The sequence below is a fragment of the Bufo bufo genome, chromosome 2 (genome assembly GCF_905171765.1).
Source record: "Bufo bufo chromosome 2, aBufBuf1.1, whole genome shotgun sequence".
Taxonomy (NCBI): domain Eukaryota; kingdom Metazoa; phylum Chordata; class Amphibia; order Anura; family Bufonidae; genus Bufo; species Bufo bufo.
This window is the reverse complement of record NC_053390.1, coordinates 412507025-412532240: the sequence shown is the minus strand read 5'-3', so window position 1 is coordinate 412532240 and position 25216 is coordinate 412507025. Positions and strand designations below refer to the sequence as shown.

Below are 25216 nucleotides of genomic sequence, written 5' to 3'. Positions count from 1 at the left end.
CTGTACACTGTGACGAATACCACGCCTCGTGCCCGCTTGACGTCACCTACGTTGAGCTCACGAGATGACATATGGTCACTGGTTACCAAAGTGTGACATTACGCCCTCCAGAGGAACAGGTAAGATCAGCTTGGTACAGTTTACACACACACACACACACACACACACACACACCACCTGTCCACGCGGGCACAGAAAGGCAACAAGCCGAGAGAGCCTTTTCACTGCCGCAGTGAAAACAGCGCCGTCTCAGCCCGGGTAACTGCCACCAGCTTCTCGTTTGATATAAGCCGTGTCCGCTAACAGGATTATATAGGGTGAGAAACCAACCCGCGGTAGCTTAAAACTAGGGGATTCGTGATCGAGATGCAAGATAGCACAAGATGAAATTATATATTTAGTCGCCTTAAGGGCACACTAGATATAACACAATATACACAGAGAATATGAGGTTACAAATACAGGTGATATAGGTACAACAGGGTTAAGCAGAGCAATAAGTCAGTTTACCAGATATATGAATCCTTTGGGTATTGATGAGTTCTTAGCGGTATTCATGTCGGAGGCAGTGATGTCAGCCGATTGCAGGTCCCTTTAAACACATTGCACGATGTGACTCGCTTTCAGAGAAAAGACCCACCCGCTTGCTGGCACAAGCCTTTTAACCTGTAGCTGGCCCCTTCCTCTCTCGGTCCACCCCCCCTTCTGCTGGACTGGCTGCAAATGACCCACAAAACCCTTTAGGGTTTATAGTTCCAGTCCAGAAAGTCACAGGGAAATGGTTCTGGGACCAACGGATCCGCCTGGGTTCCAGCTACAACTAGAGTCCAAACATGGTGCCGCTATTGGTTTTCTGTGGGGAGATATGGATATCTCCCTTCCCTGGCATCCCACCCTCAAACAAAGACCATGGGCATGTTCATAGTAGCCACCGGGACACAAATATGTATCCGATTTGCGCCTGCGATGGCCGGGCAATTCATAATTCCTTATGAAATGTAGGTGCCAACATGTCTGGGAGTTATCATTGATCCTGGCAAGGGCTGATACCTCCTGCTGGGGGTTTTCCTGCAGAATCCGTGCTGTCTGACTGGAGGTGTGAAATGTAACCAAATTTGGCCTGCTAGGAGTTTTCTGCTATCTGGCTGCGGCTTTGAAGCAGGGCCCCCCTGTAGAGCTTGATTTCCTCTGCCATCTTTTAGCAAATGGTGGGTGTGAGGACATGGCTGACAGTAAATATTAATCCATATTCCTCACATTCACTTTTTATTATATTGGCTCTATGTATAGGTCTACTGGGATACATTTAGATTGGGTACTGCGCAAGCACATGAAGCCTACAACTATGGTTCATTGTTTCAGGAACTTTTGTTAATTGATTTGAGGAGGGTAAGACATCCAGTAGGCAGGTGCATTGTTATTCCAGTGGGCACCAGTCTTTCCTGTACTGAAACAGTGGCGAGTAGAGTTAGTGAGGCAACTTATTTGCCCAGAAGGCAATCAGACCACTCCCGTTTATTGATTCATTTAGAAGTGGGTACTTGCCCTGGGATGGATATGTGAAAACTCAATAGTGGGAATTTATAATCAGGGGAATATTAGGAGTCTGTTTTGGTGTACTTTATAACACATTTATCAATGATAAATATCAATTTATCAATTGATAAATGTATTGCATTCTTAAACCTAAAAACTTTTGTTTGGAGCTACTCCAGTTTTCCTACTCTACCCCCCCTACTGGAGTGAAATTGCGACCTTTTTTAAAAAAAAAAAAAAGTTGAGTCAAACTCATAACCACGCCCATTTCCCCACCCATGTTTCAGAACTTGAGCAAGTAGTGTAAAAAATGCAAAAAGACAAATTCTTTTTGTGCAATTAAGTCGCAAAAGCCCCATTTTGCTACTTTTTGAAGCCAAAGTGAACGCATGATAATAGTTGGCTGAATATAGTAGACATTAATAATATCGCCGCGGTCCATCACTGACCTTTCCACTAAAAATGCAGGGTTGGCTCAATTATGTGGGATGCCACTATGGGATTGTCTTATACAGCTTATTAGCAGGACTAAAGCAAAGACTTGGGAACTGGAGAAGGCTAGGGTACAGGAAATTGAAGCCACTTATGTGCTACAGGATACTCTTTTATTTACAATTGGCCACTAGGACCATCAGTGTCCCTGGATTAACACGTGTTAGTAATTCTAAAATATAGCTTTTATTACTTGTCCATAAAATAGCTAACTGGGAACTCTATCTTAACTCTCTAGTTAAAATTATCAGCATAGCCTGCCTGTCTGTTGGTAATTATTACAATGTGATCTCTGATTATCAGGTCCGTCCACTAGGTGGCTCTGTGCGCCTGCAGAAGCCCGTTTCATACGTCCTTTATTATTCAGGTGCCTCTCTGCTTATATAATGCACGCTGTTGTTCCCACAGCGTGTAGGCTCCAGCCACTTTAGCAGACTAGACTCATGTATTTGTAGCTCACTCAGACATAAATACGGCCAGGCTATTGCTGGCTAAAACGCTAACATCACTAACTGCCCCCCGACATGTTTCGCCAACCAGGCGTCTTCAGGGGTTTGGGCATCGGACTGAATGTTAGGGGCGGAGCCAGGTTTATGAAACCTCCCTTTTCTCGTCATGGGTTTATTGACCAAAGGATTTCTCTCTGGCTGTGGGCTTAGCATTAAACCAATAGCGATGCTTGTACTGGCTGTACCCAGGTTAGAGCTCCTCCCATATCTTTGTAATAGTGGGCTTCGACCTGCGCCGTGTAGGATGCGCTGGTACTTAGTGTTTTTTCCACTTGTATGTACCGCGCATGTCTGGGGGTTACTTCCTGGTTTTACTTCATTCCGGTAATCTCCCCGATGCGATTCTTAATGTATCGCATCTCTGCGCATGTCAGAACACTCTAAATCTTTCTGGTATTCTTAAATTGTATTGCGCCTGCTCTCACTCTTAGAGCGAGTCCTACGGGTGATTACTGCTCATGCGTCAGGTCTTAGTACTTTCAGTTCTATTCACTATGTTCGAGCCTCTTTTTATTCTTGAATATTTCTCAGTTTATTTTGCCTCATGTGATGTCACCTTCCTGTCTGGGGGCTATCATTCACTTTTGTATAGCCAAGTATGTTTATTTCAGTTTATGCTGTGTGTTTATTAATTATATCATCATTCTCATGATAGTGAATTTGGGATGGGGATTATATTTTCTAAATCTCCTCTTTCTATATCCGAATAGCTTTTCAAATGCACCAGTTCTCCCTTTTGCTTCACCAGATTTTCAGAAGTAAGTTTTATATGCATGTTGTGTTACCCACCCCCCTTTTGTTTTTAAGATAAATATAGGGTTTTTTTCTTTATTTATTAATCATTTCTTTGTGTGTAAGAATACATTTTATATTTTAAATTTTTATTGTTTATTATTTATTTTATTTTTTATATTAATTTTAGTGACATTTTTTTTATATATATATATATATATATATATATATATATATATATTTTTTTTTTTTTTTTATTGAAGTAGCGGTGAATTTTAATTATTATTACTTCTATCTACTATTTTTATCTTTTAATTTCTTTTATTCGTTTATGTATATATGTGTATTTAATATTAATTGTTAATAATTTTTGTTTCTTACAATATTATTTTAATTATTTTTATTATATTTAGTTATTTTATTAATTATTTATTTCATCGTAATTATCATTAGTGTTGCTTATTGGTGCTGTTTGTGATTTATACAACTTCATCTTTCTCTTCCCTCTCCAGGGTTAGAAACTATAGGTGAGTATATGAAATTGTGAGTGTGTGTGCTGATTCCACAGGTATTAGTTCTCATGTATCCTGTGTGACTTGCATATATACTGATGGCATGGGAGATGGTCCACTGAATACAGGATACTCTTGACTCCTTGCCAAACTGGACAAAAGCTCAAGAAACTTTACAGGATCACCTTATGAAGATAGAAAATTAGAAGGGACTAGTAAAATGAATGCATTATCCAACAGGACCAATAAACACCTAAGTCCTTAAACATAGCCAGTGTAGGCTACGATTAAGGACTTCCTTCCGAAACATGTCAGTGGTACCTGCGCTACACACACAGTGTGACCTGGATTTTATACCTTCTGCTGCTGGATCACGCATTTATTTCACCTGTAAGAAGCTCTTGCTCCGGATTGATCCATGCATGGGGTGAAGAAGAACTGCATACAGTAAATGGGTGAGCTGATCCAATCTATCCCAATAACAAGGGACTGTTTCAGTAGCAATCATTCTATGCAGAAGTGTAAAAAAGCTGAACATTTACTTGCTGTGTCTGGGATATAATCTCCCTATGATGTGTATCCTCTTAAGTATCTTAAGTACAAATTGCAGCCACTGAATGAATATGAAACCCTTAATGTATCCCCTTTAGCTTAAAGGGCTTCTTTAGTTTCATAATGATTTTTTTTATCTGCCCAGAGTACCCCCAAACGCTGCATGTCTGCCCCAGGTAAGAGTTTCCTTCCCCTGTGCTCAGCATTACTGCATCCTGGCAGGATGTTTACATGCAGAACTTCCTGCTTTCATCCGCTTCCTGCTGGGACTGCTAACCTAACCCAGCATGCTTTGCTCTGTGTTGTTTCTCAAGGCTTGGTCCGTCTACCCAACATGGAAAGGGAGGTGTAGGGGGTGCGACTATAGCAGAGAAAACACTGCGATTCTGTCAAAAATGTCAAAGCCAGAACGATGCTCGGACTGGTAAGGAAACCCAGCAGGAAGATGATAAAAGCAGGAAACTCTGCTGGCAACACCCTGCCCAGATGAAACGATGCAGAAAACAGGGGAATAAAAGTGCCGACGTGAACAATGGGTATACAGGGGAGAAATATGAACACCTTTAAGTTAGAGGCTTGGCACAAGTTATACTTTCTGTAATAGGCAGAACAAACCTGATTAAAATGGTGTGGATGCCTCATTTACTGTATAAAACAGACCTGTTACACTGCCACAGCATTGTTTCTACAAGATCAACAGTTTGTTTCGATCTATTATATGGGACAATGGTCATGCTTGCATAAAGGTGGAAAAATCTACAAAGAACAAAGGAGGCTTGGCAATGTCAAATTAGAGAATCTATAACTTGATGGCCCCTAGGAGGAACACTTAAGGGATAGGTGGGATAGGGAAGATGTTGTATGATTACCCTACCAGAATTTACACTATTATTTTAACCCCAACAAATAGAAAACTGATAGGCGGCACTGCCCAGGCTTCCGTGTCTTAACACTAGCAATAGCAAAAAGTCCACCGCACCTATACGTCCATGCACAGTGTAGCGGTGCTCCAGCCCACAAACAGATCATAAAGTAGGTAAAAGGAGAAAATAGATTGGGCGGCACTCACCACTGTAAATGAAGAAGTTCCTTTATTCAGCAAAACAAATGCTTCTTCATCTACAGTGGTGAGTGCCGCCCAATCTATTATTTTAACACTAACTCTTTGCATGAGGAGCTAGAGGCAAACAAATTGAAGTCCCCTTAAAGACTACCTACACTACATCTAGTTGTAAGTTACACCTACACTACATCATTAAAATCTGGTGGTATGTTCCGCAAATATACACAAAATAAAGAGTGTTCTGGGGTACTCCCTGGTTGCCTGAATTGTATCTTCTTTCTGGATTTGAAACTAGAAGATCAGGTACACGCTGCTTACCTCACCTGGTTGATGCTCGCAGCATTTAACCATTTAATCGTTTGCGCCATGCTCAATTTCTGTAAGTATTTTAAAGTGGGCCATGCTCTTTAAAAATGAATCTAGGACAAAAGTAGTGTCTGTGGCTAAAAATGCTATTATTGGCCTCTTTAGACTTTGCAATTGGACCTCAGGTCTAAATTCCCTTGTTTATCTTGTGGTGAAATTCCTAGATAAAGTTTCTCTTCTGTTATGGGAGAAGTGGGAGTTTGACTTGGGCTCAATTGAAGACGACAACTAAAAGGACATATTACAGAGGGTTCTGAAATCTTCAGATAGCACAGCACATCGAAGGTCTGATTTGTTCTCATCATACAGAGTGTATAAAACTCCTATTTTCCTGCATAATAAAGTTAGGGATACACCATTCTGTCTTAACATGTGTCGACTGACTTAGTGGCCTTTGTATGGATGATGGGTTATGTAGAAGATTTATCTAATTCAGGTTAGGTTGTTAGGTTGGCTACGGCTAGGTTATTACATCTGGCAAGAAAACCAATAACACAACATTGAATAGATTATCTGTCGCCTACTTTACGGGAATTTCAAATGAAAGTCATATGGTTCTTTACTAAAGAAAAGTATGTCAATTTCAAAAAGGGGAACAAATGCTCATATATGCTTACTGTTGAAGGAGAACCTGTCACCACAAAAGGCACTATGTTATAGAGCAGGAGAAGCGGAGCAGATTGATATATAGTTTTGTGGGAAAAGATTGAGTAAAACTTGTAATTTAGACATGTATAATACCAGGGCTCCAGATGGCGACCAAAATGGAATTGCTAAATGGCGACAAGACTACAACCGTTTTCACATTACTGACATAGCGCGCGATGCTGTCAGCGCGTGCCATGTTCTTCTCAACAGCACAGGGGAGAAGGACGTAATAAAATAAAAAGGTGCTTCAACAAAGTATTAGTTTAACCCCTTAAGGACCCATGACATACCAGTACGTCATGTGTTGTTCCGATCACTGCCGCCTGGTGATTGGAACACGGTGCCTGCTCAAATTTGCAGGCTCCATGGCTAAATGCGTGTAGGCGATCGCCGCCGTGTAGGCGATTGCCGCAAACCGCAGGTCAAATTAGACCTGCGGTTTGCGGCTTTTACCTGGTGCGGCGGTGGTGCCATCGGGTCCCCATGCGGCTGTAATGGGGACCCGATGGCATGGAAGGCAGCGCGATGCCTTCCTGAGGCATCTGCACTGCCTTCCGGTGAAGAGCCTGTGAGATCCAGCCCCCTGGATCTCACAGGCCCCGGAAGCTGTATGAGTAATACACACAGTATTACTCATACAGCCAATGCATTCCAATACAGAAGTATTGGAATGCATTGTAAAGGAATATACCCCCAAAAGTTCAAGTCCCAAAGTGGGACAAAAAAATAAAGTGAAAAAAAGTTGAAAAAAATAAAGTTTTCCCCCCCAAAAAATTAAAAGTTTCAAGTAAAAATAAACTAAAACGTCATTTTCCCCAAATAAAGCAAAAAAAATTAAATTGGTAAAAAATAGAAAAAAAAAAAAAAAAAGTTGACATATTGGGTATCGCCGCATCCGTATCGACCGGCTCTATAAAAATATCACATGACCTAACCCCTCAGATGAACACCGTAAAAAAATAAATAAAAATGTGCTAAATAAACCATTTTTGTCACCTTACATCACAAAAAGTACAACAGCAAGCGATCAAAAAGGCGTTTGCCCACCAAAATAGTACCAATCTAACAGTCACCTCATCCTGCAAAAAATGAGCCCCTACCTGAGACAATCGCCCAAAAAAAATAAAAAATATGGCTCAGAATATGGAGACACTAAAACATCATTTGTTTTGTTTGAAAACAAAAAATGTCGTTATTGTGTAAAACTTACATAAATAAAAAATAAATAAAAAAAGTATACATATTCGGTATCGCCGCGTTCGTATCGACCGGCTCTATAAAAATATCACATGACCTAACCTCTCAGATGAACACCGTAAAAAATAAAAACTGTGCTAAATAAACAATTTTTTGTCACCTTACATCATAAAAAGTGTATTAGCAAGCGATCAAAAAGTCATACGCACCCCAAAATAGTGCCAATAAAACAGTCATGTCATCCCGCAAAAATCATACCCTACCCAAGGTAATCGCCCAAAAACTGAAAAAATTATGGCTCTCAGACTATGGAAACACTAAAACATGATTTTTTTTTTGCTTCAAAAATGAAATCATTGTGTAAAACTTACATAAATAAAAAAAATAAAAGTATACATATTAGGTATCGCCGCATCTGTGACAACCTGGTCTATAAAAATATCACATGATCTAACCTGTCGGATGAATGTTGTAAATAAAAAAAATAAAATAAAAAAAACTGCCAAAACAGCTATTTGTTATCTTGCCTCACAAAAAGTGTAATATAGAGTAGGGATCGACCGATATTGATTTTTTAGGGCCGATACCGATACTTTGTGAACTTTCAGGCCGATAGCCGATAATTTATACCGATATTCTGGGAATTTTCATTTTTGAGAAAAAAAAAATTCCTACACAAATCTGCTGAAAATTAATATGTTTATTGTTAATGTGTATTTTTTTTGTTTATTGTTAATGTGTATTTTTTTTTATAATACTTTTTCATTTATACTTAATATTTGTGTTTTGTTTTTTTTACTAACTTTTAGCCCCCTTAGGGACTAGAACCCTTGTCCTATTCCCCCTGATAGATCTCTATCAGGGTGAATAGGAGCTCACACTGTCCCTGCTGCTCTGTGCATAGTGCACACAGCAGCATGGAGCTTACCATGGCAGCCAGGGCTTCAATAGCGTCCTGGCTGCCATGGTAACCGATCGGAGCCCCAGGATTACACAGCTGGGGCTCCGATCGGAGGAGGAGGGGAGAGGGGATCCTGTGGCCACTGCCACCAATGAGTAATACTGGGTGGGGGGGCTGGCGCACTGCGCCACCAATGTTTTTACTATTGGCCGGGATTGGGATGGGGGTGGGGGGCGCACTGCGCCACCAATGATTAATACTGGGGGTTTGGGGGGGGGCGCACTGCGCCACCAATGAAGATAAGTCTCTCAATCATTCATATACAGGAGGCGGGAGCTGGCTGCAGAATCACATAGCCGGCTCCCGACCTCTATGAGCGGTGGCTGCGATCCGCGGCACCTGAGGAGTTAACTACCGCGGATCGCAGCTATCGCTCATAGAGGTCGGGAGCCAGCTATGTGATTCTGCAGCCAGCTCCCAGCTCCCGCCTCCTGTGTATATGAATGAATGGCTTATCTTCATTGGTGGTGCAGCGGCCACAGCCCCTCCCCTTCTCTTATGTTCTCTCCTCTCATTGGCGGCAGCGGCAGAAGCAGCACAGGGGGAGGGACACACTGCTTCCTTCTCCCCTGTGCTGCGGAGGGAACACAGAGAGCGCTGAGAGCAGCGCGTTCTGTGTTCCCAATACGTTATCGGTATATCGGCAAAATAGATGCCGATAACGTTCAAAATCCTCAATATCGGCCGATAATATCGGCCAAACCGATAATCGGTCGATCCCTAATATAGAGCAACCAAAAAAGTCATATGTACCCTAAACTAGAACCAACAATACTGCCACCCTATCCCGTAGTTTCTAAAATGGGACCACTTTCTTGGAGTTTCTACTCTAGGGGTGCATCAGGGGGGCTTCAAATGGGACATGGTGTCAAAAAAAAAAAAAACAGTCCAGCAAAACCTGCCTTCCAAAAACCATATGGCATTCCTTTCCTTCTGCGCCCTGCCGTGTGCCCGTACAGCTGTTTACGACCACATATGGGGTGTTTCTGTAAACTACAGAATCAGGGCCATAAATATTGAGTTTGAAATGGTCTCTCTATTTTCCATTAATTCTTGTGGAACACCTAAAGGGTTAAAGGGTTTCTGTCACCCCATTAAACCGTTTTTTTTTTTTTCTTTAATAATAATCCCTATAGTGCGATCTCATGATACATAATCAAATTAATAATTTTGGTTCAGTAGATTTTGCTAAAAAACGATTTTTAAAATATGCTAATTACCTTGCTACCAGCAAGTAGGGCGGCTACTTGCTGGTAGCAGCCGCATCCTCCTCTGGTAATGACGCCCCCTCGGCATGCTGATTGACAGGGCCAGGGAAGGGAATCCTTCTGTGCTGGCGCTGTTAGAATTTGAAATCTCGCGCCTGCGCCGTACCTGGCTTCAATCGTTGGTGGTATAGTGTTAATAATTGTAATTTTGATAATTATTTATTGTTTTTTAGTCCCATTTCGTTGGTGGTTTTTGTGGCAGCATGCTTAGTACATACATACTTACCTGATTCGAGCATCCAGCGACGTCATCCAGACTCTCCGCCTCCTTCCAGCGATGCCGGCGTCTTCTCTTCCGGGTGTATGCGATGACGTCATCGACGCAGGCGCATTGAGGATAGAGCGGTCGAGCGAGCGGCCGCCTCTCAGTGCGCCTGCGCCGATTGAAGCCAGGTACGGCGCAGGCGCGAGATTTCAAATTCTAACAGCGCCAGCACAGAAAGATTCCCTTCCCTGGCCCTGTCAATCATGTTGCCGAGGGGGCGTCATTACCAGAGGAGGATGCGGCTGCTACCAGCAAGTAGACGCCCTACTTGCTGGTAGCAAGGTAATAAGCATATTTTAAAAATCGTTTTTTATCAAAATCTACTGAACCAAAATTATTAATTTGATTATGTATCATGAGATCGCACTATAGGGATTATTATTATAGAAAAAAAAAAAAAAACGATTTAATGGGGTGACAGAAACCCTAAAGTTTGTAAAATCAGTTTTGAATAATTTGAGGGGTGTAGTTTATAGAATGGGGTAATTTTTGGGTGGTTTCTATTATGTAGGCCTCGCAAAGTGACTTCAGACGTGAACTGGTCCCTAAAAAGTGGGTTTTTGAAAATTTCTGAAAAATTTCAAGATTTGCTTCTAAACTTCTAAGCCTTGTAACATCCCCAAAAAATAAAATATCATTCCCAAAATGATTCAAACATGAAGTAGACATATGGGGAATGTAAAGTAATAACTATCTTTGGAGGTATGACTATGTATTATAGAAGTAGAGAAATTTTTTACTTCATTTTACCAGTGTCATGAAGTACAATATGTGACGAAAAAACTATCTCAGAATGGCCCGGATAAGTCAAAGAGTTTTAAAGTTATCAGCACTTAAAGTGACACTGGTCAGATTTGCAAAAAATGGCCAAGTCCTTAAGGTGAAATAGGGCTGAGTCCTTAAGGGGTTAAGGGTGTGCCAACTTATGCAACAACATCATTTTATTTTTATATTTTTTCTTCCCTCTACCTAAAAGATTTCAGTTTGTTTTTCAATTGAGTTGTACAGTTTGTAGGTCACATTAAAAGGTGGAAAAAGTTCTGAAATGATTTATCTTGGTCTCTTGGTTTTTTTTACAGCACAGAAACCTGATATTTTAACAGGGGTGTGTAGACTTTTTATATCCACTGTAACGTCTATGTAGCAGTACTCAGGATTTGAAGGGTTTGTGAGATTTGAGGTTCATTGTTCTCCATTTTTTTCTGTATGCTGCAAAATCTTACAATAAAGACAACTTTATTTAAAAAATAAATAAAATAGTAGCTTTTATGCTGAACCCTAAAGGGAATCTGTCAGCAACAAAACACCCCCCAAACTATAGTAAGCAGTGTATGTGGCGCTGAGTCCGGTTATTTAATTTTTATCTTCATACTCACTTGCGTTCTGATGCTGTGCTCTGACAAACCAGAAGTAAAATGCAATGAGAGAAATAGTGTCTAGCATAATCCATTGCGATCAAACTGGGTTCATACCAGGAAGATCAACCTCTACACTGCGTGCAGAATTATTAGGCAAATGAGTATTTTGACCACATCATCCTCTTTATGCATGTTGTCTTACTCCAAGCTGTATAGGCTCGAAAGCCTACTACCAATTAAGCATATTAGGTGATGTGCATCTCTGTAATGAGAAGGGGTGTGGTCTAATGACATCAACACCCTATATTAGGTGTGCATAATTATTAGGCAACTTCCTTTCCTTTGGCAAAATGGGTCAAAAGAAGGACTTGACAGGCTCAGAAATGTCAAAAATAGTGAGATATCTTGCAGAGGGATGCAGCACTCTTAAAATTGCAAAGCTTCTAAAGCGTGATCATCGAACAATCAAGCGTTTCATTCAAAATAGTCAACAGGGTCGCAAGAAGCGTGTGGAAAAACCAAGGCGCAAAATAACTGCCCATGAACTGAGAAAAGTCAAGCGTGCAGCTGCCAAGATGCCACTTGCCACCAGTTTGGCCATATTTCAGAGCTGCAACATCACTGGAGTGCCCAAAAGCACAAGGTGTGCAATACTCAGAGACATGGCCAAGGTAAGAAAGGCTGAAAGACGACCACCACTGAACAAGACACACAAGCTGAAACGTCAAGACTGGGCCAAGAAATATCTCAAGACTGATTTTTCTAAGGTTTTATGGACTGATGAAATGAGAGTGAGTCTTGATGGGCCAGATGGATGGGCCCGTGGCTGGATTGGTAAAGGGCAGAGAGCACCAGTCCGACTCAGACGCCAGCAAGGTGGAGGTGGAGTACTGGTTTGGGCTGGTATCATCAAACATGAGCTTGTGGGGCCTTTTCGGGTTGAGGATGGAGTCAAGCTCAACTCCCAGTCCTACTGCCAGTTTCTGGAAGACACCTTCTTCAAGCAGTGGTACAGGAAGAAGTCTGCATCCTTCAAGAAAAACATGATTTTCATGCAGGACAATGCCCCATCACACGCGTCCAAGTACTCCACAGCGTGGCTGGCAAGAAAGGGTATAAAAGAAGAAAATCTAATGACATGGCCTCCTTGTTCACCTGATCTGAACCCCATTGAGAACCTGTGGTCCATCATCAAATGTGAGATTTACAAGGAGGGAAAACAGTACACCTCTCTGAACAGTGTCTGGGAGGCTGTGGTTGCTGCTGCACGCAATGTTGATGGTGAACAGATCAAAACACTGACAGAATCCATGGATGGCAGGCTTTTGAGTGTCCTTGCAAAGAAAGGTGGCTATATTGGTCACTGATTTGTTTTTGTTTTGTTTTTGAATGTCAGAAATGTATATTTGTGAATGTTGAGATGTTATATTGGTTTCACTGGTAAAAATAAATAATTAAAATGGGTATATATTTGTTTTTTGTTAAGTTGCCTAATAATTATGCACAGTAATAGTCACCTGCACACACAGATATCCCCCTAAAATAGCCAAAACTAAAAACAAACTAAAAACTACTTCCAAAAATATTCAGCTTTGATATTAATGAGTTTTTTGGGTTCATTGAGAACATGGTTGTTGTTCAATAATAAAATTAATCCTCAAAAATACAACTTGCCTAATAATTCTGCACTCCCTGTAGTAACATCCGCAGGGCGCAAATTATAGCCCAAATTGGAACCTGCCAAGGAAGGCAGTGGGCGATGGCCTTATTAGATACGGCCAAAGCCTTCGATTCGCTAGAGTGGCCATACCTGCTGAGAGTGTTGGGGAAATTTGGCTTTGGCCCTAGATTCTTACAATGGATTTGGGTACTATACAAAAATCCGAAAGCTAGTATTTCGATTAACGGTACTGCCTCCTCCTACTTCCCTTTGCAGAGGGGTACGAGGCAGGGTTGTCCTCTCTCCCCTTTTATTTGCAATTGCCATAGAGCATCTAGCTCTACGTATCCGCCATGACTCGATATTTAGAGGATTTGGGGTAGGGGGGGAGGGAGGACAGAGTAGGTCTGTATGCAGATGACCTCATATAGTACATGAGTGATATGAATACTTCCTTATCACAAGCGATCACGATCATAGAGCAATTTAGCCATTTCTCCAGATTGCACATTAACTGGGCTAAGTCTGCCTTGATGCCGTTATGGCGATCCGATTGGCCCGAAGTCTATCATAACCTTAGAGTAGTAGACCACTTTAAATACTTGGGGATGGTCATCACCAGAGTACCAGGAGACTCTTACTCCAGAAATGTTGCCCCTCTAGAAGCCATATTCACTGAGAAGTTCAAGGTATGGAAGACCCTCCCTCTGTCTGTCATGGGCAGTATTAATCTAATCAAAATGGTCCTACTGCCTAAAGGATTGTATATACTGGAACATGCTTGCACCCCAATACCACGGAATTTCTTGGCCCTCCTGCACTCCTTCAGTTCATTTGGGGTAGGGCCAGACACAAACTTGCTATGAATACATTGCAGAGGTCCAAAGCGCAGGGGGGGGGGGGGGGGGGCGTCGCTACCAAATTTCCATTTGTATTTTCTGGCAGGACAACTGAGATTCTTAGCCGGTTGGGTTAATGGGGAGCCCCTGCAGAACATGGAATACTATTTGCAACAACACCTGGGCTTATCTAACTTGTGGCCTGTACTAGAGAGGGTTGGATCCTTGTCGAGACATATGCTACCGGTGCATAGGCTAGCACAACAGGTTTGGAGGGACGCTAAACAGACAATATCAGGATTGGGCAGATACCATACCTCTATGGGATAACCCTTTATTTCCCCATTTGCAAGGGATAGAAGGAACACATACATGGGCAGCGTCCGGGATTGTAACTTTGCGGGATTTGTATAGCGAGGGTGTCCTACGCTCCTTCTCTCAAATCCAAGAACGATTTGGAATAGTACGTACCCAATTCTTTAAATATCTACAGATTAGGCACGCCTTTCAGGAACAATTTAGAGATGGAAATAAGGCCATCTCTTCTTATCCCCTTATTGGAGTTATTAAATCACAAGGACCCCGAGGTACAGTATCTGTACTATACACTCATCTTTTGGAGAATCATATGTCAGCACAACCCATATTAGCTGAGGCCAGATGGAGAGGGAACATTCCGCATCTCTCAGCGGAGGATTGGACAGAGGCGTTAGAAGCAATCACAAAGGTATCTCCCTCGATCAACAATAGATGAATCCAGTTATTTATGTTACATCGCAGCTACCTAACCCCCACTAGGTTACACAGGATGGGGAGAATTCCCCAATCCAATTGCTTGAGATGCTCACATAATAACGCAGACTTCTGGCATATGATGTGGGAGTGTGTGTACATCAAGTCATACTGGCAAACGGTACTGGAGGTACTCTCATCACTGGGCTTAGGTCCTATTCCACTTTGTCCCAAGGTATGTCTGTTAGGGGTCCTGGATAATGATAGTTAGACCCACTATAATAAGATATTTTTAAGCGAATCTCTATTTTTAGCCTGCAAAGTTATTGCTCTCAAATGGATGGCGGATGATTTACCGAATCTGGGGACATGGAAGAGGTTGGTTAATCAGGTAATTACTTTTGAGAAAGTGTTATATGTCAATAGAAAATGCCCTGATAAATTCCAGAAGGTATGGGGTCTATGGTGCGAGTCACATTTAACGACTTCGGAGAGGTCAGCGGTTTCTATAGGCCCTTGATAGGACTAACACATTCCGAGTCTTACGCTCCACTTTGCACAACTCAGTTTATTGTATTATTAATGTATACGCAATAGAAATGCAGTGTCTTCTTTCCATCGAATTGTTTATGTATGTACTATTACCATTCAACGTGATCTGACCTGTAATATGTCTTTGTATTTTGTCTACACGACTGTACCACGAATATGCCTTGTTACTCTCTTTCAATAAAACGAGTTTAAAAAATAAATTAAAAAGAAATGCAATGAGAGGACTCCTCCTAGAGTCCTATCTATAATGTGCATTAGTACAGGAGTCCTCTCAATGCATTTTACACCATACACTGCTTAGGCTATGTTCACATCTGCGTTCAAGCTCTCGTTCCTGTAGTCCGTCCGGAAGTTGAAAAAAATAAAAATAAAAAATTTGAAAAACTTATCTGTTGAACCTCCCATAGAAACTAATTGACGTATGTATGCATACGTTTGACTCCGTTAGTTGGTAATACGTTCGGAATCCGTTTTTTCAGACGAAAAAAAAAAAAATCCTGCTTACAGGATTTTTTTCTACGTTCAGAAAAGCGGATTCTTGAGGGAGCGTCCATTCACGTTCATTGTAGTCAATGAGAAACGGATTGTTAAATTTTTCTTTCGCGGACATAACGTTCCTATAATACTTTTTTTTGTTTCTTTTCAATTTTCTTTTTATTGATTTTTCAAAGGTATAAGATATAACAGTAGAAGTACATTGTATAAATGAAGAAGAGTAAAATCTGTTTTACAATAGAAGTTATGACAATGCACAGCCAAAAGACAAATATTACAATCGGTCAGTTCTAGTCTTATAAGGATGAAGCATAAATCATGAACAAAGTGAGTGACGGAAGGAGGTGGTAATGTGATATTTCAAAAATGAATTAATCTTTATTCCGTCAATGATGGAAAAGTGGGAAAGACTGAAAAAGGAAGATATAACAAAAGGGAGGGGGGGGGGGGGGGGGGAAGGGGGGGTGGGGTGGGGTGGGGTGGAATAGGGAGGACCTCAATTAATGGTGTGGATTGTGAGCACCTATGGCGTTGTTTAAATTGAGTCTGATAATAATTGTAACACCGGAGTGGAAGCGCGGCATTTAACCCAGCCATCCCATATCTTAAGAACTCTGGTGTGAGCTCTCCGTTCCCACGCTGATAGCTCCTCCATATGGAAAATATGGTTAACTTTGTGTAGCCACTGTGAAAGGGTGGGAGAACTCGGTTGATTCCAATGTTGAGGGATCAATAGTTTGGCTGCAGCTGTGAGGTGCTGGAAAAGTGTCCTGTTGTTCGGTGGTACATCACCCAGTCGAATGTTGAGGAATATAGAGGCTAGAGTTGGGTCTTGTGTTAGGGTGCATATCTTTTTTATGTAGCTGAGTACCTGTGTCCAAAATGGTTTGATTACTGGACAATCCCACCACATGTGAATATATGTGCCTCTCGATCCTTTACATTTCCAGCATGTGTCTGAATTTAGGCATGTCATCTGCTTGAGTCTCACGGGCGTTCGGTACCATCTAGTGACTATCTTATATGAGTTTTCTTGGAGTCGGGTACATCTAGAGATACCATGCGATTTGATATATATTTGTTTGGTCTCTGCAGTGGACCAGGTGGTATCTTGATCTTTTTCCCAATCACCCAGGTAGCCTCTGGTGCATGGATATTTAATTTGTTATAAGATGTTATAAATCTGTGATAGCAAGTGTTTAGGAGGATTGGAGGAGGCCGCTAATTTTTCAAATTGTGTGAGTTCTCTGGGACTCGTGGCTTGGTTAAGATATGGCTTTATTAGTGAGCGGACATGTGCTTTATGTAGTGTATGCATTGGAATGTGGTTGAGTGGGTCATCTAACTGTTCCGGATTAAGAAAGGAGTGTAGCGTTATGGAACTGACATCTTCAAACCTTAGACCTGTGTCCTTATATTTCTCCTGATGTAGTTCTGCAATATCTGTTATCATCATTAAGGGGGATAATACGGGACTGAGGGACGTGAGCACTACTCCTCACCATTTCTGAAAGCTGATGTGCAAGTTGGAGAAAGTGTCAAGAAAAGGGTATGAATTGATGCAATTGAAAAGTATTTACTTTGATCATCTACTGGGGCATGCTATTTGGCTACTGGGGGCTAATATCTTGAAACTGTGGATGCTATTAGGCACATGGGGAATGTTATTAGCCTTTTGTGAGATGCTATTACGCTACTGGGGCATGTTATTTGGCTACTGGGGGCAAATATTTTGAAACTGTGAATGCTATAAGGCTACTGGGGAATGCTCTAAGGCAGGCATGGCCAACCTGAGGCTCTCCAGCTGTTGCAAAACTACAACTCCCAGCATGCCCAGGCTACCTACAGCTATCAGCCTACAGCAGGGCATGGTGGGAGTTGTAGTTTTACAACAGCTGGAGAGCCTCAGGTTGGCCATGCCTGCTCTAAGGCTACTGGGGGAATGCTCTAAGGCTACTGGGGGAATGCTCTAAGGCTACTGGGGGAATGCTCTAAGGCTACTGGGGGAATGCTCTAAGGCTACTGGGGGAATGCTCTAAGGCTACTGGGGGAATGCTCTAAGGCTACTGGGGGAATGCTCTAAGGCTACTGGGGGAATGCTCTAAGGCTACTGGGGGAATGCTCTAAGGCTACTGGGGGAATGCTATAAGGCTACTGGGGGATTGCTATAAGGCTACTGGGGGATGCTATAAGGCTACTGGGAATGCTATTATGCTAATGGATGACATTCGCATGTTTCGAAGTTTCTATATCATATAGTCTACAGAAAAAAGGACATGAGCGAGCAGCATTGTTCCTCTTCCAGCAATTGGATGTCACAATATAGCACCATTTGTATATAAGCATGCAGATAGGAAAGGGACAACTGAAAAGAAAAAAAACAAAAAAACTGATCCGTTACCTGAGTAACTGAACGGATTTAATGGACATTTTTAATCCGTTTATTAATGTATCCGTTAGATGGTATCCGTTTTAAAACGTAGCGAAATATGTCCGTTCCGTTATGAATGAATCCGTTTCAATTTTGAGACGGACGCAAGTCATAACGGAAAGCTGAACGGAGGACTAAACGCTGATGTAAACAAGCCCTTAGTCTAGTTTGGTAGGGGTGGGGTGAATCGGAGGTGACGTGTGGGTTCACACATAGGTTTTTAATGGCATCAAGTGTGCACTTTTGCAATTTTAGTGGTATTTGCATGTGTGATTTATGGTGAGTTTTTCCATTAAAAACAAGTATGGATTAAAAAAAATATATATATATATGTTTCTATGGCTTATTTAGTGAGCAAAAACTGCCAGAACAAACATGTGTTTGAAAGGACCCTAATGCTGCAAAATGGGGTTAATTACCTTCAACTGTAGACTCAAAGAATGATCAGACAGCTCCCGAAGACACATGGCATTTATGTTTATATCGTCATCCCCCGATGTGTCATAGAGTATCACTAGTGGCTTCTCTGCTTTCTGAAGAATCTCAACAGCAAGAATTTTACCACAGGCTTTCACCTCCACGGCCTTCACAAGAACTAGGTCATCACAGAAAGCTTCCAAACCTTTGATATAAATTACAGACATGCAAAAAAAAATATTATAATGCAGCTAAAGGCCACAGGTTACAAATATATAAGGTTAAGAGTGAACAGCGAAGAGAGAGGTCACTACAAACATATGGACTAAGGTAAACTAATAAAGACAACATTTCAGGATAGGGGGAAACTGTTCTACCAACTGTAAAGTGAGTAATGTGAATGTCCATCGCTGGTTCCAAAATTCTGGGCTGTATAACTTCATACCAAATATTATGGAGAAGCTCACAGCATATGACTTTATACTCAATAGATAAAGTGCTCTCCCTAGTGGTGGCAGAAGACATAAGTAAATTGTTTAAAGAGGAACTCCCAGTTTTTATAGTATTACCAGTGCAAATATCAGGGTGGCTCCCCTGTTGGCTGATATGGAATTGGTGCACAAAAATGTTTTGGTCTCTCCCAATTTGGAAACATGCTGGTATATAATCGGTTAACAAACTTACATATCGATTTACTGATTTCTTTTCAGCATCCATTACTTTTGGTAGTTAGCCTGTGTGACCCACAAAAAGACTCCCTGGATCCCACAGGTCCAGCTTCTCCATTCATTCCTGCAAGACTCTCACAGGACTGAATGAGAAACGGACTTCATGCTCAGATGGCAGACGCTGTGGGATCCAGCGAGTCTCACGGCGAGGGGGCTGTCAAGAGTAACCGAGGCCGAAAATACACAAAGCGAGAGTGCCCCAACACCTCTATGAGAATTCCGGGATTTAGAGAGGGAGCCTGCTGGAGGATACAAAGGAGCTGTGCCCAAGACTCTTCCCCTCTGCATCCGCTCTGTGTCAGGGAAAGGAGAATGGAATCATACTAACCCTTCATTAGAATATATGGACACACTCACATGGGAAGATTTACAAAACTGTCTAAAAGAGAAAGCCAAGATTGGTTTGGTATACTTTAGTTTTTGCAGGGATATACAAATAAGGGGGAGGGGAGAGAACCACATAATTCTGATGATTTTTCTATTATATCCCACTAAAATATAATCTTTGCGGTTATTTGCCCACCCAATTTTATTGTTAAAGTCATGATATCATTCATCTCCTAAATTAATACATGTCCCCTGAGGAGTGCCATGATTGAAGGGGTGAAACGCGTTGAGACAGGAACATCAGGGACTAAATTATGAGAAGTTACCATTCATGCCTAAAAGATTTTATATGAATATGGGGCAATATTCAAATGATTCTTAAAGGGGTATTCCCATCTTAGACAATGGGGGCATATCGCTAGGATATGCCCCCATTGTCTGATAGGTGCAGGTCCCACCTCTGGGACCCGCACCTACAAGGAGAACGGAGAAAGTTAAGCAGGGCGCACTGCGCATGCGCAGCCGCCCTCCATTCATTTCTATGGATCCGCCGAAAATAGCCAAGCGCTGGCTCGGCTATTTTTGTCGGCCCCATAGAAATGAATGGGAGCGGTGGCTGCGCATGCGCGGTGCACTCCCTTTCACTTCAATGGGAGAGGTGGGAGCTGTGCCTGGTGGTGGACGGACCCCGGGAAACCTGGGGTCCTCCAGCCACAACTCTCCCCGATTCCGTTCTCCTTGTAGGTGCAGGTCCCAGAGGTGGGACCCACCCCTATCAGACAATGGGGGCATATCCTAGCGATATGCCCCAATTGTCTAAGATGGGAATACCCCTTTAAGTTCGATCTAATGCTTTGCCATTCACATTGTGACCTACTTAACGTTAATGGCTATTTGACTTAATTAGTGGTGGTTGATATATGGTGGCTTGACACTTGATTTGTTTGTTATTTTTGGTGCTTATGGTAGTCTACAATAGGAGGTTTTATCCCATTATCAGAGCCACCCCAGGGGCATATAGGAGGTTTCTGATATGGGATCGCCCCTATCGGCTATTCCGTCTTGTAGGCAGGGCATCAAGAATAGGGCGAGACAGAGGGACAGAGACTCAGAAAAGAATCAATCTATGCTAAATTACCTTGGTTATTCTTTTTATTTTTTTTTAGATTATTTGGTTTTCACAATTATTTTTCTTTTATGTATCTAGAGGGTTAATTTGATGTTAAAAGTGACCAGAATTTAAAGGCTATGTTTTAATGGTGGCACTTTGAATAAAAGAGAAAGCCGTCTTTGTTGTCTCTAGCAACCAATCACCTTGCAACTTTCATTTGTTTTAGGGCAACAATGTTTTTTTTTTTTTAACCTGGATTTTAGTGCGGCTTGTGCGCCTAAACCCTGAATGGGTAAAACCGCATGTAAATTTACACTGCATGTTATTTTAAAAGCCAGGACGCAAAAAAAAAGTGATATGTTCATTCTTGGTATGGATTCTGCACCAAATCCACGTCAAAAATTCCCATTGAAATGGTTACAATCAATAAAAGCATAAAAATCATGCATAATTTTGAAGCGTTATTTTTTTCAGCACAGAAAAAAATAAAAAAAATAAAATAAACTTCCGTTCAGAATTTGTAGAAAATGAGGCATTTAGTAGATGTCGACCACTGGATCTCTTTTTACCTTTTACTAAGCAGAAGGGAAGATAAAAGGGAAAGGGTTACCTGCTAGTCTGCATTTTGCAGCCTGGAATGGGAGAGAGTAAAATTGTTTGCTCAGCCGACAAACTTTAGTGCAATCCACAACTTCATTGAATCCATAGTCCACATACAAAATCTGTAAAATAAAAAAGGAAGTAAAAACTACTGTCACAGAAACTGACCGTATAACGGATTCACTAAAGAAGCCACATGGACAGTGCAAACATTGTATAATAAGTACAATTACTACTTTCTACGCTGTAAAAAAAAGTGTAGAAAACTTTGGAGATTCCCGAAGCAGAACCTCATCACAGAGATCATACAATCTCCATTCAGTGTTCCAACGGGCAGCATAATGTGAAGTTTTTAAAAGTTGCAACAAGCCCTTTAAAATACACTGCTCAAAAAAATAAAGGGAACACTTAAACAACACAATGTAACTCCAAGTCAATCACACTTCTGTGAAATCAAACTGTCCACTTAGGAAGCAACACTGAGTGACAATCAATTTCACATGCTATTGTGCAAATGGGATAGACAACAGGTGAAATTATAGGCAATTAGCAAGACACCCCCAAAAAAAGGAGTGGTTCTGCAGGTGGTGACCACAGACCACTTCTCAGTTCCTGCTTCCTGGCTGATGTTTTGGCTCAGGTAGTGCAGCTTATCCAGGATGGCACATCAATGCGAGCTGTGGCAAGAAGGTTTGCTGTGTCTGTCAGCATAGTGTCCAGAGCATGGAGGCGCTACCAGGAGACAGGCCAGTACATCAGGAGATGTGGAGGAGGCTGTAGGAGGGCAACAACCCAGCAGCAGGACCGCTACCTCCGCCTTTGTGCAAGGAGGAACAGGAGGAGCACTGCCAGAGCCCTGCAAAATGACCTCCAGCAGGCCACAAATGTGCATGTGTCTGCTCAAACAGTCAGAAACAGACTCCATGAGGGTGATATGAGGGTCCGACGTCCACAGGTGGGGGTTGTGCTTACAGCCCAACACCGTGCAGGACGTTTGGCATTTGCCAGAGAACACCAAGATTGGCAAATTCGCCACTGGCGCCCTGTGCTCTTCACAGATGAAAGCAGGTTCACACTGAGCACATGTGACAGACGTGACAGGGTCTTGAGACGCCGTGGAGAACGTTCTGCTGCCTGCAACATCCTCCAGCATGACCGGTTTGGCATTGGGTCAGTAATGGTGTGGGGTGGCATTTCATGGGAGGGCCGCACAGCCCTCCATGTGCTTGCCAGAGGTAGCCCGACTGCCATTAGGTACCGAGATGAGATCCTCAGACCCCTTGTGAGACCATATGCTGGTGCGGTTGGCCCTGGGTTCCTCCTAATGCAAGACAATGCTAGACCTCATGTGGCTGGAGTGTGTCAGCAGTTCCTGCAAGACGAAGGCATTGATGCTATGGACTGGCCCACCTGTTCCCCAGACCTGAATCCAATTTAGCACATCTGGGACATCATGTCTCGCTCTATCCACCAACAGACTGTCCAGGAGTTGGCAGATGCTTTAGTCCAGGTCTGGGAGGAGATCCCTCAGGAGACCGTCCACCACCTCATCAGGAGCATGCACAGGCGTTGTAGGGAGGTCATACAGGCACGTGGAGGCCACACACACTACTGAGCCTCATTTTGACTTGTTTTAAGGACATTACATCAAAGTTGGATCAGCCTGTAGTGTGTTTTTCCACTTTAATTTTGAGGGTGACTCCAAATCCAGACCTCCATGGGTTGAAAAATTTGATTTCCATTTTTTTATTTTTGTGTGATTTTGTTGTCAGCACATTCAACTATGTAAAGAACAAAGTATTTCAGAAGAATATTTAATTAACACAGATCTAGGATGTGTTATTTTTGTGTTCCCTTTATTTTTTTGAGCAGTGTATATGTAGATTAAAAAAAACAACCAGCTCAATGCACCCAGCCGCTGGAGGTAGAAATTACAACCTGGCCACGATGGGCAATTTTCTAGTTTTTATGGTGACCATGCTCTGTTCGGCACTGGTTTAGTGGCGACTCTTCTAGGCCTGTTTACCCAGAACACATGATTATGTGACAACTGTCAAGCCCTATACATGATGGCTGAAAGGCTATATAAACTATGACTACAGCCTGTGTCCAACGCTTCTGAGACGGTACTACACTACCCCCCCACCACTTCGTTAGAAAAGAGTAGTAGGGAGGCCAGAAAAACGGAGATACCTTAATTTTGTTTTGTTCTACAGACAGTATCTGAGCGCGCAGCCATGCCTCCTCATCTGCCTTAACTGCCACAAGTTGTCCCACTTTTAAGGAGCTCGGTCTGACAGGTGACGCGTTTGTGTTGTAGAACTCCTTCATCTCATCTTCCATGTGTTCTTGTGCAGCAGAGTAGTCCTTGCCAACATACCTAACGTATGAAATACATTCAGGTCTTACTAGTGTCTAGCGAACATCAGAATGAAAAACTAGCAGCAATACAACAATTTACACGCATTTTAGTTTCTGTATTTTTTTAAAACCTTGACAAAATAAAAATTCTTTGCATTGCCTTTTTCTCACAGCCATAACATTTTTATAGTTTTATCTAAGGAGCTGCATGAGGGCTTTTTTTTTTGCAGGGTGAACTTTAGTTTATTGGGCTATGTGACTTATGACTTTTTTGGAGGGGGGGGGGGAACGACGACAAGATAACCAAATCTCTTTTTTATTTATTTATTTTGACGGCGTACACCGCTCTGAAAGAAGTAAAAACTACAGTAACATACTGTCAAATATTTTTATATTTTAAATAGTTTGGGCATTTTGGAACGATATCCGTTATGTTTATTTTTTTGTTTATAGTCAAAATTGGGAAAGGGCATAATTATTATTATTTTTTTTTCTGTTGACACTTTTTACATGATAACTTTTAGCCCCCTTAGGGGGTATTATATTTGATATGACTTCTTGTCCTATAGACCACAACAGAATACTAGTGTGGTCTAAGAGATTTTGACACTCTGGCTGCGGATCCATGTTTCATGCATGACAGCCCCGAGAACCTTCAGAAGGTTCAGGGCCATCATGGTAGCCGATGTAACCGATCGGAGCCTCGTGATTTCGTTGTATGCGATATGCGAAAGGGGTTAAAGGCTGTTTATTGTTTTACCAAACTTTTGACATGTTTTGGCAGTCTGGTCACCGAGACCCCCACTGACTGGCACATGCTTCACAGTCACACTAGTGATACAACTGAGACCACTCACCGTATTACAACCTCCTCTGTGTTATTTAATTCAACAACCAGAACGGAGGGGGAGGCTTCTGATGGTATAACCAGTGGTGGAGGAGCCATATCTAAATCAATTTGTTCTTCTGACTGTTCCATTGGACATGGTTCATCATCACGTTTCTGTCTTCCATTCGTGACCGCAAGGTTCCGATTTTGCCCTTCGCTTTGTGGGCTCTTTGGGTACAGGATTGCTTTGTATGGATCTTCCGAAATAACATCCACACTTGATATTTCAGAAAGTGCATTTATATCAAGAGCGCCAGAGGGAAATTTCATTTTGAAAGTGTCCTCAAAGACTTTGGGGAGTGCATGTAACCAGAGACCACTGCAGTAGTGGGTCAAGAGTTCAGAAACCTTTTGCTTAAGTTCAGAATGAGGTACAGGATTTGCAGTTTGCTTCTGGGGTGACGCAGGCTTCGTCTGGCCAAGGGTAGGATTTGGTTTAACCTGATCGCTGTTTCGTTGCTGGGTAGTCTTTTGAGGCATCTGTGGCTTTTTAGTGGGGGAACATAGAATGACTTCAGTATGGCCATTGCTTATGAGCGTCTGTGCCTGGAAGAAAACATGGTATCATTAGGACACTGCAGTTTTTTTTGTTGATGTAAAAAAGTTTTTCCTTTA

At 42.0% G+C, this 25216-nt stretch overlaps 1 protein-coding gene across 1 annotated transcript in view; it reads right to left on the bottom strand.

Annotated features, from left to right (window-relative positions):
* TDRD7 (tudor domain containing 7) overlaps window positions 1–25216 on the bottom strand; it is a 56107-nt gene that overhangs the window by 16203 nt on the left and 14688 nt on the right. Inside the window, exons 7-10 of the mRNA XM_040417283.1 lie at window positions 24570–25147; window positions 23545–23731; window positions 21362–21473; window positions 18588–18790 (exon numbers count right to left, since the gene is read on the bottom strand). Coding sequence (XP_040273217.1) covers window positions 18588–18790; window positions 21362–21473; window positions 23545–23731; window positions 24570–25147 — 1080 coding nt within the window. The remainder of the gene's footprint in view (window positions 1–18587; window positions 18791–21361; window positions 21474–23544; window positions 23732–24569; window positions 25148–25216) is intronic.